Source organism: Natrix helvetica (assembly GCF_964273705.1).
Source record: "Natrix helvetica genome assembly, chromosome: 2".
Classification (NCBI taxonomy): Eukaryota; Metazoa; Chordata; class Lepidosauria; order Squamata; family Natricidae; genus Natrix; species Natrix helvetica.
The window spans coordinates 68,637,034-68,656,233 of NC_138552.1; the positions used below are offsets into that span (position 1 = coordinate 68,637,034).

The 19,200-nt window shown below is 38.1% G+C and overlaps 1 protein-coding gene across 6 annotated transcripts in view; it reads left to right on the forward strand.

Annotated features, from left to right (window-relative positions):
• The window catches only part of TLE1 (TLE family member 1, transcriptional corepressor), an 82,225-nt gene that overhangs the window by 34,265 nt on the left and 28,760 nt on the right, over positions 1–19,200 (forward strand). For 4 of the 6 annotated variants that reach the window (XM_081942632.1, XM_081942634.1, XM_081942633.1 and 1 more), the window contains 4 exons: positions 916–1,120; positions 1,899–1,915; positions 16,706–16,822; positions 18,717–18,770. In XM_081942632.1, the coding sequence (XP_081798758.1) occupies positions 916–1,120; positions 1,899–1,915; positions 16,706–16,822; positions 18,717–18,770 (393 nt within the window). The remainder of the gene's footprint in view (positions 1–915; positions 1,121–1,898; positions 1,916–16,705; positions 16,823–18,716; positions 18,771–19,200) is intronic. The other 2 variants (XM_081942636.1, XM_081942637.1) reach the window with 1 other exon arrangement.

Sequence of the window (19,200 nt, forward strand, 5' to 3'; positions counted from 1 at the left end):
GTTATATTATCCCTGGTGTTAACATTCAAACCAGGGGTAGTCTGGAAGGGGAAAATGTATATTTTCTCTCTATGTATGTATAATAGCATTTACTAGTTTTCTCCAAACAAGGCACCTTCCAGAACCACAAGTTATAGTCCCAGAATCCTCAACTGTGATCTGATGGAATTCTGAGACATGAATTCTGCACATCTGGAGGTCATTGAGATTGGAAAAGGCTAGCATATATTGTGATCTGGCAAAGATCAGTCTGATCTTCTGCTGAATTTGGGGATAGGTACATAGATTTGAAATTGTTGAAGTAAATCTCACATAGTGCCCTGAGGGTAAAGCTAATCAGATTAACACTCTGTATTCTGTCAGTCTTAATGTCAAGCATACACAGACGACAAGAATGAAGTGAAAAGAACACTTGTTTGGATGGTTTTTCCAACCGGTGATTCAGTATTGGAAATGTTCCTAGCAGAAGCTGTAACAGAGACTCATTTTAGATAGGGCCCTTTTAAGTTGTTGGTTTTCATCTTTATTCGAAGCAGTTGTGAAAACAAGCGCTTGGGGACAGGAAGGTGAGAGCAATGATATCTCTGTCTGCACTAATTCTTTTAATACGGAGATGGATTTGAAAGGTGCCAGCTGTCTTCCAGAGTCTAGACTACACAAATCTGTTAGTTGGGCTGCAGATTAAATTTCATGGCTTAGTTCTGCAATGCAAAAGAGAATCAATATCCAAGGCAGTATTCCTACAGTTGTGAAACTTAGCATAGGAAAGTTACCTAGACCAAGCTGAAATAGAGTAGACGTTGAGGCAAGAAATCGTGTTATGTTCACTAGCTAACCAGTCCTCCTTTTCTTTCCTTCCTTTCTTCCTTCCAATTGCCCGCTGCTTCTAAATGGAAAAACCACAACAAACAACAGCAACAGCAGTTGCAGGCTCAGCATCTCTCTCACGGCCATGGACCTCCAGTGCCTCTTACTCCACACCCATCAGGACTTCAGCCTCCTGGGATCCCTCCACTTGGAAGCAGTGCTGGCCTTCTTGCCCTCTCAAGCGCGCTGGGTGGGCAGTCTCACTTGGCAATAAAAGATGACAAGAAGCACCACGATACAGACCACCACAGAGGTGAGAGGCATGGGAAGCCTGATTAGGACATTTCAAATAAGTGTTCACACATTGCTGAAAATTGTGGGCATCTCTAAAGAATTCTAAAGAGCTATTTAGAATGAAAACCAAGAACAATTATAATGCCAAACATTAAATGTCCTGCATTTATATCATTGAAACAAAATTTAGCTTGAGGTACTTAGGTTTTGAACCTGGAGTTCACTAGGATTCTCCTGCTTTGATGAAATGCAGGGCCTTTTAACATCCCTACAGATGCTTAGTTGTAACCTCAGTGGCCAGCACAATATTGTGGATGTTCATTACACGAGAATAAGTGGGCAATATTTTTTGTTTCTTTTTTTAATTAAAGAAAGAAATCTCTAACGGAAAAGGGGGCAAGAGGTGAAAGGGTGGGCAAATGAAGAATTAAAAAAACTTGAGTTTGAATGAGTTGAAATGAAAGGTTTTAAGCATTGCTCCTTTTTTGTAGTTTTGTTTAGGACACCTTTAAATATTGGGCAAATTGCACTTGAATAATTTTTTTGAAGAATAAAAATTAATTTATTCTGTCATGGAAAGAACTAGGCCTTGTGTATGGTTAAATTGTAAATCATGTTTACAAAATGTAATTTTCAGGAAATCACTGTATTAGGAATGTGCAATGACTTACATAAATAAAAGCCATTTTAAAACTGTTTGCGGCTTGTGTTCTAATTTCTTCCCCCTTTTTATTTCTGTTCTTGCCTCTGTGTCTGAACGGGCATGTCTGTGCATTTCTTGGTTACTACGGGAACAGACAGGGATCCAGGCACAGTAAGTACCAATATTCCTGCTAATGTTAACATTTTCATAATTACGGTAGTTGATAGCCTAGATATTCACCTTTTCTTCCCTGTAGACTTACTTTCTGCTTCTCTCTCTTAGTTTAGATAGTGGTCACAGTTTGTCCTATTTGCACACCTCAAAATTAGGAGAATTAAAAAAAAATACTGTTTATTTTTAATAGCCTTTGTGGCTATGGGGATAAAATCCCTGTAAACTAATCTGATTTCAGGACACAGCTTTGCTAATTCCATAACTAATATGTGCTTGGAAAACAATATCAGCTATTATATGGTAGTCACCAGGAATGAGAACATTTTGATAATTTTATCTTCACAAACCTGACTCTTTTAAGTGTGTGATCAGACATTACACATCTAATTAACATAGAGCTACCTATGTTAATTCAAAATTTGTCATTAATTAAAAAATAAATGTCTTGTTATATATAGTTTGTAATATCCTTTTCAAGAGTCCCACTGTTTTAAAATATATTAAAAAAAACAATAATATGCATCACATGTCCTATAAAATTCCTTGGGCAACATAGAACAATACTATTCAAGGAGTCGTCCTCTTTTTTAATAGTTTGGTCTTATGTAGGTAACATATGTGTGGTAGTTACACCCTCTAGACCAGGGCTGTCCAAACTTGGGAACTTTAAGACTTGTGGAGGCCAGCTGGCTGGGGAATTCTGGGAGTTGAAGTCCACAAGTCTTAAAGTTCCCAAGTTTGGACACCCCTGCTCTAGACAATTATTATATTGAGTTACACATTTTATAGTTTTTAAATTTTGATTTTCTTATACTCTTTTCAAAGAGATTGCTCAGAGCTTTTATTCTGGTTTGAAAGTGGTTTTTGAGAGACAAAATTAATGTGCTCCTCTATCTTCACATACTTTTTTCAGAGTAGAACCTGAATGCTAAATTTTAAAGTGTGGGATTTTAAAGAGAGAATCAAGATTTTATGAGTACACATCCTATTAAAGCTACTCTGTAAGGTTTTTCTCCATCATTGTCTTCAAGGCCACTCTGATTCCATGGTGACTGGGCAGCTTACAAATTAAAATTAAAAAGTTATAAGAAGAAGAACAATAAGATACCTGTAAATGTTAATAAATATTGTGTATGTTTCCTAAAGAGATAACAGATGAGATGGGCAAAAAAAGAATTCTGCCTGTTGTCCTGCATGGGGAGGTAGGCTTCTCAGTCCAATCATATACTTTGAATTTTGAGTTTGCACCTGATAGAAAAGTGAAGGTGATAAATTCTACTGAATTTATACCCTTTTGCACCCTCTTATATTACAGTGAAGTTGTAAGTTTGAATGAGCTGTGAATGAATAGTTGTAACTGGAGCACCACCAGTACAGGTAGTCCTCAATTTACAACCATGACTGAGCCTGCAATTATAATATAGTGTTAGAAAAGAATATTTGTACCTCAAGATTAAACTGTTGGGTCATTGGTGGTCTTTGAGCTTGGTAGTTTTCTTGTAGATGTTTCATTGCCAAACTAGGTAGCATCAATTCACCAAGTACAGTCATATTTTGTGATGGTCTTTAAACAGGTCACAATGTGACCAATTGCTGAGTGTCCAAAATGTGGTCATGTGATCGTGCGGGGGAGATGGCTGTCATAACTTCAGATTTGGGTAATTAAATCCCTTTTGAGGGTGGATCCATTATAATTTCAAACGGTTGCTAAGTGACCAATCATAAGTCAAGAACTGCCTATGTATGGTTTCCTTCCATCATATCTTAATCTTAACTGTTTTAACATTTTCTATTGTGTTAGCAGGAGTCATTTTACTATAGTAGTTAAGGCACTAGGCTAGAAACCAGTTTTAGTCCTACCTTAGGTATGAATCCAGCTGGTGACCTTGGGCCAGTCACTCTCTCTCAGCCCTAAGAAAGAGGCAGTGGCAAAACACTTCTGAAATGTTGCCAAGAAAACTGTGTGAATTTGTCCAGGCAGACCCCAGGAGTCAAAACTGCCTCGGAGGCCCCTAAAAAGTTATCTGTAACCAGATTGCAGCAGAAGATAGAAAAAAGATATATAAAGTTAGAATAACTATTTCATATTCTCATATATATACTTTCCTTGTATATAAAATTGTTAAGAAAAACTGGTAAAACTTTAAAACTGCAACTTTTCTTTTATTAAAGAAAATAACAGTCAGTTGAAAAGATACTTTGACTGGAGTGGTTGTGCTTTTAGCATATTTACCAGTATTATAGCATATTGAGGGAAAATTGATGTAAAAAAGTCTATTTGGAATATTCCCACCCTATGGCCGTATAATAGTCTGAAATGTGACAAAATGAGCCTTTCTGATCCTCTTCTAAGGTGTTGGACAATAGCTTTCCCATTGGTCATGCTAGCTGGACGTTCTGGCAACACTAGCTTGGGGAATGCTGATGCAGAGAAAGTGTACTAAATGGTCTGTAATAAAGAGATAACGTTATATGCGGTGAAGAATATCAACAGGAGATTTGAGCTGTGTATTCCCTAATGCATCTGTATTATTTTGATAGCTTGTGTAAAAGCCGCCTATCAATCCTTTCCCTTAACTACCACCTTAGCATGAAAAAGTTGTTTACACTAATGCTATGCATAAGAATTGTAGTTTCTTCTTAGACCAGATGTTTTTGGCACTGAAATCGAACCAAGCGAAGTAAAATTTTAAAAACCCCACACAAAATAAGTTCTCCCTCCCTACCAAATCACCTTAAGTGATTCTCCATACTTCCATATTCCATTCATTCTTTGTTGTTTTTCAAGATCATGACTTATAGCTAACTATTCAAATCATTCTATGTCACTGCAGCAATTTTAAATATATTACAGGAAAAATATTTCCAATTTATAAGGTACATGACCTTTTCAGTTAGAAGTATTTTTAAAGACATTTTTATAAAGATCAACAAAGACAGGACCTTCTCCTTTTGCCTCCAAGGGGCATTCACATACAATGGGAACCATTGCTAAGACTAGTGCTTAAATATCTACTACTTCGGCTGAGTACCGTAAGTCTACAGATTGATTTTGAGGAAGCTAAACAAAGTAGGATGTAGTTAATATTTGCCTAGGAGGCCTCCAGAAATTGTAGACTACACTGAGAAGCAAAAACTATATTGGATGAAGTTGGTATAGCTCACTGCCTGGGTTTATTTTTTTATTTTCTGTCTCTCTGCCTTTCTTTTCTGGCAAACACTCAGGACAATTAACCAAATTTAAAGCAAAAATGATATAAAAATATGGAACAATAAATATTAAATCCAGTCAGTCACCTTTGTTGAAAGAAGTGCTCTTTTAGTCCTTTCTTAAACACTGATAGTATAACTCCAAGAGAATGCATTCTATAACCTGGGAAAAACCGAGCAGAAAGCCTTCTAGAAAGGTGAAATTTTAATAGCAGGACCACCTGGTGGCTGCTTACATTGATTTAATCTACAAGACAGATTTATAACAGAAGAGGTAGTCCATTAGGTAATCAGGCCTTAAACCATTAAACACTATAAATAGTATGCTGCTGACAACCAGTACAGGAACAATATGATCCCTGTTTCTTGCATAGATCAGCAGGCTAACTATTATATTTTCATCAGTTGCAACTATTAGAGTCTTTTAAATAGTAGCTCCATGAAGAGCACATTGTAGCAGCCAAGAGAGAAATATCTATGGCAATCAACATCTAGGTATGATCAATACCAAATCTCATCAGTTAGGGAGAATTGCTGGAACAACAGATGCAATTGTTTGCCTAGCCACACCTATTTTCTCTAGATTTAATTTCAACTTGTTTTTAGCATCTAATTATATGATGAATCCATGGATTTGCCAAGTGTGAAACTTGAAGAAATTTTTCCTTTACATGGCACTTCACTCCCTTTTTCTATTGAGTTGTTTCTCCCTCTTGCCTCATCCCTATCCTTAATCTTCTTCTTCCTCTTCCTCTTCTTCCTCCACTTCTTCCTCTCCTCCTCCTCCTCCTCCTCTGCTTCTCCTCTTCCTCTCTTGCTGAAAAGCAGGATAGCAATATTTGTGTATATGTGAAGATGGCTAAGACATGTAACCTTGACTTTCATAAACTTGTTTCCTTATTTATAAACAACAAGTTGATAACACGGTATTGCCCGGGTATTTATTTATAGGGGGGAAATGTCCAGACCAAACATAATTTCTAAAGTTGGATTTTCCCCCTTATCAGAGGAAGCCCCCTTGTGGAGTACTGTTAAGTCATTGCCATGGCAACTCAACTGCACTGTACAGTAGAAGCCATTTTATGGCAGTACAATAGAAGTCATTTTAAGGCACAACAGGCTGTATATTAACAGAAGACAGACCCGAGGGGTGATAGGGGCATCTCACCCCCACAGTATTTTTTTCCAGAGAGTAAGTCATCTGTGTACCAAGTTTGGTTGAAATTGCTCAAGGCGTTCCAGAGTTATGCTGGAACATACATACACACACACACAGAACCATTTGTACACACACACACACACACACACACACAGAGAGAGAGAGAGAGAGAGAGAGAGAGAGAGAGAAATTAATTTAAATAAGTAGTTAATATGTGAAGTTTTTAGATTATATACCCACAAGACCCATAAAGGGTCACATGAATATATTCATTGAAGTATGAAGGAATCCGAAGGATTGGATTTAGGTGGAGATGGCAATCTAAATTAATAAAGTGGAGAAGATGCGTACTGCACAAAAACTAAGGTATTTTATTGGGTTTTTTTTGTCTTCTCTGGCATATCATCTTTTTTCTTCCCAGTCATTTTCCTTTTAGCTAAATATGTTATAAACTACCAACATTAATACTACCACCCATGTTACAATAATTTGAAAATTGTGTAGAATGTTGAAAATCAAGCTGGATATTAGTAGTAGGCCTGTGAAGGCTTCTACTATGAATTCAGGCCTTGAATAATCAGCCGAGACTGGTTGTCCTTAAGCTGTTCAAGACACTAGCATCAGGCATTTTGCAAGTTGATCTGTAGTGAAGTTAGGATGGAGGAAAATTGGATCAGATGTGCAAATAGGTCATTAGTGTGTTATCATGGGAGTGTGGTATTGATGCAAAACCAAGTAATGAATCTCTGTGTGAAATATCACTTGATTTAAAAAACATGTAATGAATGCTTTGGAATTGCCTGCCTTCAGGAATAATTGCCATTATTCCACATTTACTTATTAAATTTAAATAGCCAACCATCTCACATATATCAGAACACTGCCAGAGGCTCAACAGGGTGTCTTCTTTTATAATACTGATAGTCCTCAACTTAGAACAATTCATTTAGTGACTGTTTGAGGTTAGAACGGCACCGAAAATAGTGACTTACAACATTTTTCACCCACTTGGCCTTTGCAGCATCCCCATGGTCATGTGATTTACATTTGGATGCTTGATAACTGACTCATATTTATGATGGCTGCAGTGTCCAAGAGTCATGTGATCCTCTCTTGAGTTTTCTGACTAGCAAAGTCAATGGGGAATCCAGATTCACTTAACAGCCGTCTTACTAATTTAACAACTACAGTGATTCACTTAACAAATGTGGCAAGAAAAGTCGTAAGATGGGCCAAAACTCACTTTAAAAGTTTCTCACTTAATAACATAAATGTTGGGCTCAATTGTGGTCATAAGTTGAGGACTTCCTGTATTATTTCCAAATGAATTTCCCTCCCCCCTCTAAAGGACAATCTTTCTCATTTTTAAATGTGCTTTTAGATTTAAAGTGTATATTGTTTTATCACAGAAGTCATAACCCATTGATATGAATCAGTTTCATACAACTTGATTTCAGTTTCCATTATAGAATTACTATCTGGAGGACACAAAGGCAGGCAAGGTTTATATAGTTAAGCTTAAGCAACTGCATGAAATCAATGGTTCAAAGTTTGCTTGCCTTAATGTAAAACAATCAACTTGCAAGGAAATAGATTTTATACTGGAGAACATTATCAATATTATGTCTTTATATTTGGACTTTCTATTTATGTCAAGATGCCAAGGCATTAGCTGTTATGGTTTCTTGACTGGGAAAAGTGCATTTATATCTACTAGTGTTTATAGGTCTTATCAGAGCTGTGTCCCTAAGGAAAGTAGATGTGGCTATTATAAAAATGATGGGATTATTCTGACACATAATTTCCTCTTCAGTTGGAGAGAAATAATAATTGAATTGAAATATAGTCTACAACTCTGTGGGTGATTTTGTAGTGTGGAACAACATTTCTGATGCAGAAGTAGAAAAAGAATAACTCCCATAGATGAAGTCAAGGCAGACAGTCTATACAAATGAAGATATTGCGTAATCTTCCAGAATGTGGTAGATTGATGCATTAAGTCATCCCAAGGGAACCTGTGTATCCCTCAAATCTCTCTTTCGATTCCTCACTGTCAGAACATAATAGATAATGCAGAATGGAAAGTGTATTTTTCTTAGATCATGAAGTCTTGTCAGATAGGCATTTGAGGGCAAAATGAGATGACCTGAATTGTGGATTTTAATATGAACTCAGCAACTAATTGAGCTTAGAGCCAGTTTTCAGTAATTGCATAAGGCTGTGCGAGTGTGAAGGAAACTGTTATCCCAATACATTTGGGTAATGTGACTACCATTATTGCATCCATAAATAAACAAATAGGCTGGAGATCACAGAGCCCTAGCAATAAGTTACCTTGAAGTGAGAAGGGTGCTTATTTATTTAATAAAGAAAAAACAAACAAACAAATGGGAATGCCAGTTCTGCCTATATGAATGTTGTGATATTTCAGGAACAAAGATATATTACTGGGATAAATGAGATTAAGTTGCAGTATTGCTCATGGTTCCTGAGTTTTTTTAAAAAATCAGCTGCAAATCTTTATTCCTGAAAATAAAGTTTTGCCAGTGAATTAAAATGTGAAGGGAATGAATAGACATAAAGTGCATGTCTGTTGGATGTAAGGTCTTAGATGCATGAAAGGTGGCCAATGAGGTCTTTTCATTATAGTGAATAGCAGGTAAGTAGACCTAAAGCAAAGTGCCAGTATAGCGATAGCACTTAGACTTATATACCACTTCATAATGCTTTTACAGCCCTCTAAGCAGTTTACAGAGTCAGCATATTGCCCCCAACAGTATGGATTCTCATTTTATCCACCTCGGAAGGATGGGAGGCTGAGTCAACCTTGAGCTGGTGAGATTTGAACTGCTGAACAGCAGCTAGCAGTCAGCTGAAGTAACCTGCAGTACTGCACTCTAACCACTGTGCCACCTCAGCTCTTATTTATTGTAACTGTAGCTTATAAGAAACTTCAAAAGGATATTACATATAGAGTGACAATTTTTAAGAAAAGCAGATTGCGTGTTTAGGAAATGTTAAATGCAGTCCATGATGAAATATCAAACTTCTTACTTAAAATAGGTGTAACTGTAGCCAAAATGCACTATTGAGACTAATACTACCCAGACCCAGCTCAAGGCTGACTCAGTCTTACATTCTTCCGAGATTGGTAAAATGTGGAGCCAGATTGGGGCAATATGCCAACATTTGTAAACTGCTCAGAGAGTGCTATAAAGTGATATTTAATCACTCCATAGTTATTCTTCTTCTGGTGAGGCCATTCTTTTGTTGATTTGGAGGCATGCTTTGGGTCATTACCATGTTGCAAGGTGAAATTCCTCTTCATCTAAAGCCTTTTAGCAGACGTCTGAAGGTTTTGTACCAAAACTGACTAATATTTCATAATTCTCTCTACCTTGACTGAAGCAGTCCCAAAGCATAATGCTGCCATCACCATTCTTCACTGTATGGTATGGTGTACTTTCAGTGATGTGCAATGTTGTTTTTATGCCAAACAGACTTTTTGGAATTATGGCCAAAAAGTTCAACTTTGGTTCCATTCAACCATAACACATTTTCTACATGCTTTTGTCAGACTTGATGTAGGTGTATGTAAATGTAGCTGTGCTTGGATGTTTTTCTTCCGTCTTGCCATCCTACCCCATAACGCATACATATGAAGAATACCAGAGATTGTTGTCACATGTAGTATACAACCAGTATCTTGCCAGAACTTATTGCAGTTAATTTAATGTTACTGCAGGACTCTTGGCAGTGAGACTTGTTTTTTCATCGCTTTTGGAGGTACATCCAGTTTTTGGTAATATCACTGTTGTGCCATATTTTCTTCACTTGTTGATGACTCTCTTCACTGTGTTCTATTGGTATATCAGTGAGTTGTGGCTGGCCAGCAGACCTGGCAGATTCGGACAGTGAGGAGGTTGGGGAGGAACATGGGTCAGTCCTGGAGTCTGGGGAAGGCTCTGATGAGGACTCTGTGTTGGAGGCAGAGAGGGGGCCAGAGCCATATGCCAGTTATCAGCTGCCTTCAGAGTCAGACCTCAGTGAGGCAGATGAATAGCTGGAGCCTGTTCCCAGTGTGTGCATGCACAGAGTTGCCAGATGAAGGAACAGCTAAAGAACAGGGGTTGACTTGGGAGTAAGGCCACAGGTGGATGCTGAATGGCCCCTCCCAGAGGAAATAAAAGAGGAGTGAAAGGGGAGTGGAGTTTGCAGTAGACAATTAGTTCACTTAATTGGTTTGTGACTGTCCAAGACTCCTTGCCAAGTTTTGCAGATATCGGCCTGGCAGCTGTCCAAGCCAGATAAGGTCTGTGACTGTAAATCCTCCCTTGAAAGACTTTGCTGGATGCGAATGAGCAGAATTCACAGTAAATTAATAAAAGTGGTTTTTGTCAGGACAAGGAGTTTGCTTCATGTTCTTGGGAAGCCTAGGTCAGAACACAGTACTTTTGAAAAGTTCTTGTACCTGTCTCCTGACTTCCAACACTGAAATCCCTTAAATGCTTTGTAAGCTCTTTGCGGACCATGACTTTTGTTGTAAGAGACAACTGAGTAAATGTCAGAAAAATCCTACTGGCACAGCTGAACTTTTATATGGGCTTGATCAGAATCACTTTACTTGATGGCAGGTGTAAACATCAGTTTGGAGGTATTTGGTTAATTCTGAACACAGCCACATCCCTATTTAGAGGTTGTGAATACATGCCACTTTATTCAATTTCCCCCCCCTACTAAACAATTTCTGGGTTTTTCCCCCAATTGGATTGAAAGGGGGGAGGGGAAGGAGAGAGAGAGAGAGAGAGAGAGAGAGAGAGAGAGAGAGAGAGAGAGAGAGAGAGAGAGAGAGAGAGAGAAGAACTTTGTCTGCTATCCTGCCCATTGTGACTAAGTTTTATAAATTTTATAAAATCTATAAAGTTTATAAATTTTCATTTTATTGTTCTTCTTCATTTTGCAGTAATTCTATATGATCAAACTTATTTTCCTAATTTCATCAGCTTCAATTATAGTATCTTATCTCTTGGACCCTTGAATTTCAAAGCTGTTAAAAAGTCTTCCTCTTCTCTGTCAAAATTACACCTTTTAAGATACACTCATTTACAAACAAACCCAAACCAAACAGGGCATTCACAAAAGAGTAGGGAAGCAGTTGTGGCCACAGGGTCTTTGCCAACTCCATCTAATGGTATCAGCTGCACCCTTCCTAAAATGAGAGACCCTTCAGTCACTCCTGCCCAAATCATATCACAGCTTGGCTACTGCACTGAACCCTCCCCTAGGTTGCTCTTGAAAACCACTTGGAAGTTTCACCGGATCCAGAATGTGGCAGTTCAGACAGTGAAAGTCATGCCTTGCTATGTCCTATGGCATTTCTGCTTCATGAGCTGTACTGATTGTCAGTATGCTTTAAGATGCTGGTCACTTATGCAGCCCCAAATGGCTTAAGACCAGGTTATTTGAGGAACTGCATATCTTCCACAGGTTCTGCCAAGATGGTATGTGATAGCAGAATTGGCACATTCCAGGTTTCCTTCAAATTAACAGTGCCATCTATCAGGACCCAAGAAGAATGTTGCAAAGAGTAAGGAAGATGATCTTAACAGACACAAACAAGATCCATTACCAAAGCAATAAGGGAAAGAAACATATTAAATCACAAAAAGCAGAAAATACAGAACAGTTGCTCAGACAGGCACCTTCCCAATTCACATGACTATAAGAAGCGGAAGAGGTACAGAACAATCAGTCTTGTGAGATTCTGTTACTCCAGACACCACAAAAATAGTTTTAACTTCACCATGGAGTTGATTTCTGGTGCAGACTACCAAGTGGGGCAGACAGTTTCTGCACCTTCCTTCTGGATCAAGATGCCCCCAGAGATCCATATGGTTCCCCTCTTGATGGTATTCTGGAAGGCTTTAAAGACTTGGCTCCTGCTCCAGATTGGATGTTCTTCCTTGTTAATTCTGTTTTTGTCTATCATTATACAGAGCCATCAGATCCAAAATCTAGTGCTTTGCATTGTATTATTGTTGCTTATTCTATTTTATGCCACTCAGAGCTTCTTTGGAATCAGACAGCACTTAAATACAAATAAACAAATCCCTATGTGCGGTAATTATTCTGCTGTCCATTTTGCTGTATTGGTAGGTTTGTGCCTGTGTATTCTGAAAATTACAGGACAGATTGCATATGTCCATACTGGACAGAAGAGAAAGAGAGACTTAAAATGGAGGACTCTACAACATTCTGAGTAGCTGCCCAACTGCCTGTTCCCCATGTTTTAGTGAGGCAGTCTGTAGCCTTATCTGGGCCATTTTTGAACATCATTTTTATTTTGCTGACTTTTCCCCACACAGCAGATTTGGTGCCATTCAGTTTAACTTTTGAAGAATTAGTCTGTGATAGACAGACAGAAAGGAATTTTTTTTTACACAATTTCTTTCCAAGATTTCATTAGTTGGTTATAATACAAAACATTTCTGGATGTTGAGCTTAGTTCATTGTGTAAGGATCCTATGGTCAACAACATTCGACCTGGCCCAGCAGGTCACAGAAACCCAAGTCTGTAGCTTAGAGGGATGTTTGTTTTAATTCCAGGTTGTGCAAAGGGCAAATCTAAAATGGCAATGAACAGTATCCGAGTAGATGTGTGATCTGAATTCATACAATGTCTTGACAAATCAACCTCCCATTTTTTTGTCCACCTTGATGAAAGAACTCCAAGGGTGGGTTCCGACCGGTTCGGCCGAACTGGTAGTGGTTTGGCGGCCTGGGTCATTGGAACCGGCAGCGATCTAGGCCTGCAACACCCTCGAACCAGTTCTCCTATGGGGCTGTCATCTTGATTTTCAGTTCTGCGCATGCGCAGAACAATTGTAATTGCACTAATTTAATTCTTTTTCTTTTGTTAACATTTTGTGCATGTGCAGACCTATTTTTGTGCAAATGCAAACGTGCGCTGAGAAAATTTTTGGCGTGCACCAAACCGGCAGTAATGCCAGGAGCAACCTACCCTTGAACTATACCAAGGCTGATATCATGAATATAGAATATTTATTATGTTGTTATTTGTACACAGAGCCAAATTGGTCTAGCGCAGGGCTGTCAATCAAACTCTTGGCCCATGGGGCTGGATTCGTCACATGCTGGCCATGCCCATGCCCAGTTTAGCGAAGGGGGAAAAAGTCTTTACATGTCACGTGACGATGCCATGGCGACAAGAGTTTGATACCTCTGCTCTAGTGGTTAAAGTGCCAGCTTAGAAAGCTGTGGAGGCTGTAAGTTCAAGAACCTGTCTTAGTCATGAAAGGCAGCTTCGTGACTTTGCACCAATCACCCTCAGCCCAACCCACCTCATAGGGTTGTTGTTATGGGGAAAATAGGAAAAGGAAGGCATGTTGGATATGTTCAGTACCTTAAGTTATTTGTAAAAATAATAAAGGTGGTATACAAATAAATAAATAAATTAATTAATTAAGGCAGTTAAAGTTAATAAAAACATTCCTTTTCTAAGATACAGTTGATACATTTGACTTCCAACCTTCTCTTGTGGTTGCTAATATGATTATACGTCTGATATAGATTTACTAGAACAATAACAACAACAAAATATTTTTTACATCTGAACTGTTCTTAGATTTTATCTTTCTTCCAGAAGTATAATACTGCCTGGATATGCATACATGCAAAGCAAGGTTTCTTTTAAAAAAAACATGGTTTGTAGAATAAACTACAGCATTTAGCACATCCTAAATAAACCCAACCAAGCTATTTTATAGATTAGTGCAATATGACCATTCAACCACCTTTTCATATAACTGCTAACTTCCTGTAAAGTATCTGTATATTTGTGTTAGCACTGCAAACCATTTTCAAATCTGATATGGTGTTTGTTCTCAATTTTTCCTCTGCTGCTTTTGATTTGTCTTAGCCCATCAAGAGATTTTTTATAAAAAAGGGGGGGGGAATCTAAATGCACATCTCAAATTAATGAGTTCAGTGACCCAGCAAACCCACCTTTTCAATCAAGAAACACTGCAGTAAAGAGATGTGCTGCTTTTCAGCTATTTTCATGAGGCCCTCCCTTATGCTTTAAAGAATCCATACATAGGCTGAGGTTGAAGAAGCAGAAATAAAAGAGTTTGCCTTCAAAATACATGGTACCATAAACAAACCCTCCACGTTACTTTAGGCAGTGTGGTTCCATGATTTCCTATCATTCTAGGATACAGCTAAGACGTCTAAACGACTTTAACATAGTGACCCTTATGTTTTGGCTGGGGAGGGCAGCTCTTTAGCTGAATTCTTTTTATAATTTTGCTTCTTAAGTGTTTGAATATATACCGATATATTTCCGGGAGTACGGTGGTGAGGCATGTAACAGATTTTTGTGGAAATTTCAGAAAGCTTGTTGGCCTGACGCTTTCTTATACAAGCGACTTTTAGAAAGGTTTGTCAGGCCTTTTGTGAAAAAGAGCGGGTCTCCTTCTCTACCCTACCCCCCAGCCCCAGCCCTGCATTCAGCACCCTTCATGGTATTAACACACCACTGAACAAATTGCCCTTCTTGCATATGCTAATCCTGAACTTAAAAGAACCCATTGTGACATGTTTAATGCTTTAGCTGGAGGGAAGATGAGAATTGGAGGCATGTCAAATTATCATGTGACCCAGAAATATCTAAAATGCCTTTCTTCCCCTTTGGGTCAACAGTTTGTACTTAACATTATCTAAAGAAAGTAGCCTGCAGATTGTGAACAAGATTAGTCCTTGCTCTTGTTTTTTGGCCTTTCTTTCAGATTAAGAGTTGAATGCTGGAGTTTAAGGGAAGGGGGGAAGTGTTAGCAGTAAATTAGGAGAAACCAACAAACCCCAGATAAAGCAATAGAGGTCGCTTTGTATTTATTTAGGTTTCATATTATTCTAGTTAAATACATGCAAATGTGTGCTTATGATTATTTTCTTACAACCCAATATACTTGGCAGTTTCTGACACTAAGAAATGTCACTCTTGATTAATAAGAGATTCAAACAAGTTAAACTTTTATTGATCCCAAACCACTCTTGTAATTCAACAGATTCCTAAACAGACAGATACAAGGATATAAAACTCAGGACTTGAGAAATCATTTTCCTCACATTGTTACACTAATTTGTCCCACTAATATAATTTATATAAATATAATTGATGATGCTTTTCTCTCAACCCCAGCTACAATGGACATAGCTTCCAAGTTACTTGGAGCCGTTTGAGTTTCAAAAAGATATTTTCTCAACATATTTTTTTTTAGTCATGGAACTAATCTGGAGTGTGTCATTGACAATGGTGACTGGAGGAGGAACAAGGATCTGCTCAGCTTTCATAGCTACTTTAGGCTCCAGTAGATATTCCTATGGATTTGGGCAATGACCTTCTTGGCCATATGGGTTTAGGCTGCAAGAGAGACTGGACATCTGGCTTCTGCAGAAATATTTGCCAGCATAATGCCTGATTGGCATGCCTCAAACTAAATGTCAGATCCTATGCAGGCTCTTCATATCATGGGGTGCTTTGAAAGAGATCCAGGTGTACTTAAAAAAATAAAATTGGTGTTTTCTTGAGAGAACATAATTGTGTTGTACACAAAAAAGTTTATTTAAGCTGTCTTGTGTCACCTGTGAATGCACTACAGGTTTTCTGTTCTGCTTATGCTGATGAGGTTCTGCATAAGCATATATTTTAAAAAATATTTTTAGTATTCAAGAAGGCATTTCTGATGACTCATGGCCTAGAGGACAGCATGTTTATGTAGCTAAAAGGGAATGCCTTCAAAGTCTTTTCCTCCTCTATTTTACGTTTAAAATGAATATTGTTAATATGTTAATAAAGAGCCAGTTTGGTGTAGTGGTTGAGACACCAAGCTAGAAACCAGGACGCTGTGATTTTTAGTTCTACTTTTGCCATACAATCAGCTGGGTAACCTTTGTACCAGTCATTCTGTCTCAGGCCTAGGAAGGAAATGATGGCAAATCACAATAAATTTTTTTTGCAAGGACTTGTGCAGTTATGGTCAAAGACCCCCCCCCCCCCCAAAAAAAAAAGCATGTTACTAGTTGGTAAAAGAAGATAAAAGGTAAACTATGATATATTTTCAATAGTTTTCATATAGAAAGAGATCAATATTTTCATGAACAAATGGTCCTTTGTTGTCTCCATCATTAGTTTGTCCCATAGAAGCAGTACGAAGATAACTGTACATATAGAGTAGGTTATTTTACATGGAATCCTCTATGCAGCAAGTTTCTTTAAGGCAACACTTGCAGTCTTGTTTTTAGTCTTTGTGCTGTGAACAAAAAATAATTGTGCTTGTTGGAAATATCCATATAAAAGGATTCTAAAGGTAAACATGATGATCTTTATGTATTTGCAGAGTAATTCACTCTTGGTCCCAGAGAGTCTGAGGAATACTGATAAACGAAGGAATGGACCGGAGTATTCCAATGACATGAAGAAAAGAAAAGTGGATGATAAGGACTCAAGCCATTATGTAAGAAACTTTATCTAAAATGTAGCCAGTTTGACAATAGCCATCACCACTTTCAAGGCACTTCTGTTGGGTTGCTATATATTTAATCTTTCCCTTCCATGCCTGTTGTTGCTTATAAGATTATTCATCATATTACCAATTTAACATAGCCATTGATTTCCTAGCTTTGTTTTTTTGTTTTTTTCACAAGAAGCTGAGGAATGGGGAGAGGGTGATGAATGATATGGTATTTATGTGTTAATTAATTTACCATCTGCTGATAGCAGAATAGAAACAGTTATTTATAAATCATCTAATAGGAACATCATTGCCAAACTAGCATTTGGAGTTACATATATTTGCATGTATGGCATTATGTTTTAAAATCTTCTTTTTGAATATAAATATTCCAAAATTGGAGGGATTTCTGATAAGAACAAGGAATGAATATGATTTTCACTGGAAAATATGTACGGTATTGATCCTCATGCCCCTTTAACAACAGCACAAATATGCCCTGGCAACCATTTTTAAATCACACGTCCTTGTGACTTTATCTTTATCTCATGAGTCAACATTAGCTATTCCTTTTTTTAAGCATTCTTTTCTTCCTCCTAACCCAGTGCTGGTTAACTTTTTTGGCACCAAGTGCTGAAACTGGAGCACGCATGCGTGCTGGGGCGCTGGAACCCGAAAGAGAGCAGCTGACTGGTGTGCATGCATGCGGCAGCCAGCTGCTCTTTCGGGTTCTATCACAGAGAAATGGAACCCAGAAGAGCAGCTGGCAACGGCGTACGTACCCACAGAGAGGGCTCTGTGTACCACCTCTGGCGCACATGCTATAGGTTCGCCATCACAGTCCTAACACAACTGACTACGGACACCATTTAGGATGTTTTAATCATAGGTTGGTGACATGGTCACAGACTAAATATCAGCCACATTAGACTGCAGTGAACATGTCTCCTTCTGTGGTGGCTGAGCACTATGTTCCATTGGATTTTGGCTTGGTCTACAGGAAAGGCTGGACTTTCTTTCACAGAGTCATGTTAACATACACTGATAGATGCTTGTTAGATGCTTATGTTTATATATCCCTTATATATGCAGACTTAGCACTCTTTAAAAACACACTAGACTATTCAAAAGTAATGCTAGAACTCTGAGATATGTAAACAAACAAGCAATGGTGTAAGACAGTAAGAAACAGGTGGTCCCTGACTTACAACCACAATTGAGTCCTAAATTTATGTTGCTAAGAGAGACATTTGTTAACTGAATCAATGCCGTTGATAAGTTAGTAACCTGGTTGTTAAGTGAAACTGGCTTCCCCATTGATTTTGCTTGTCAGAAGGTTGCAAAAGGTGATCAAAAGGTGACCCTGGGACACAGCAAAAGTCATAAATATGAACCAGTTGCCAAGCGTCTGAATTTTGATCACATGATCGTGGGGATGCTGCAAAGGTTGTAGCTGTGAAAAATGGTCATAGGTCACATTTTTCTGTGCCATTGCAACTTTGAATAGTCACTAAATGTAACTATTGTAAGAATGAGTGAGAATATGGAAGTGAGCAGATGGGCCATTACCCAGGAGGGCTTTTTCTCACTGTACATTGCATCCCTTCTCTGCACCCATGACCTATCTGCTTGGCTATTTTTGGACAGTGCTGTTTCAAAGGAAGAACATCTGACAGGTCCCAGACATGGAGAACCTCCTGACCTGCAATTTGTTATTCAGTCAATCCAAATGTTGATGAAATTCTGTCTGGGGCACCCACTTACATATACTCTGCTAACCTAGGAAGGGAGTTTGTTAAAGGAGTTATGAGCGGGTGTCCTTTATTTTTGTTTTGTGGTTGGTTGTAGCAAGTAGTGAGTTAAAGTCCAATATACTAAATATTGTTTTTAAATTTAGGACAGCGATGGAGACAAAAGTGATGACAACTTAGTTGTGGATGTATCTAATGAGGTAACTTGCTTATTGTGTCTTTTACTGTATCTGAAGCTGAAAGGAATATAAATATTCTAGACTATAGGGTGAATATCTCGTTAGAAACCTGCATGAATCTTTATATCTCACATCCTTCCCTAGCCATCTTTGTTCATTTTAATGTTAATATTTAACATGTTAGTATTTTAAGGTTTTGTATTGTTTTTACCAAGCCACTTGGAATCACCTGATGGTGAAATGGGAGACATATAAATTTAACAAATAAACATGCTATTGGTAATATATCTTCACTACAGAAGCCAAACAGTGGGAGGAGTTACACTATTATTAAATTCATATTTACTACAGAATCTAGAAACTAAGGCATCTGTCCCTTGGTTTATGGATGTTTGGGAGTCCTTGATCTCTGTGTTTATTCTGTCAGTATTGATTTGAGAGTGGAACTAAG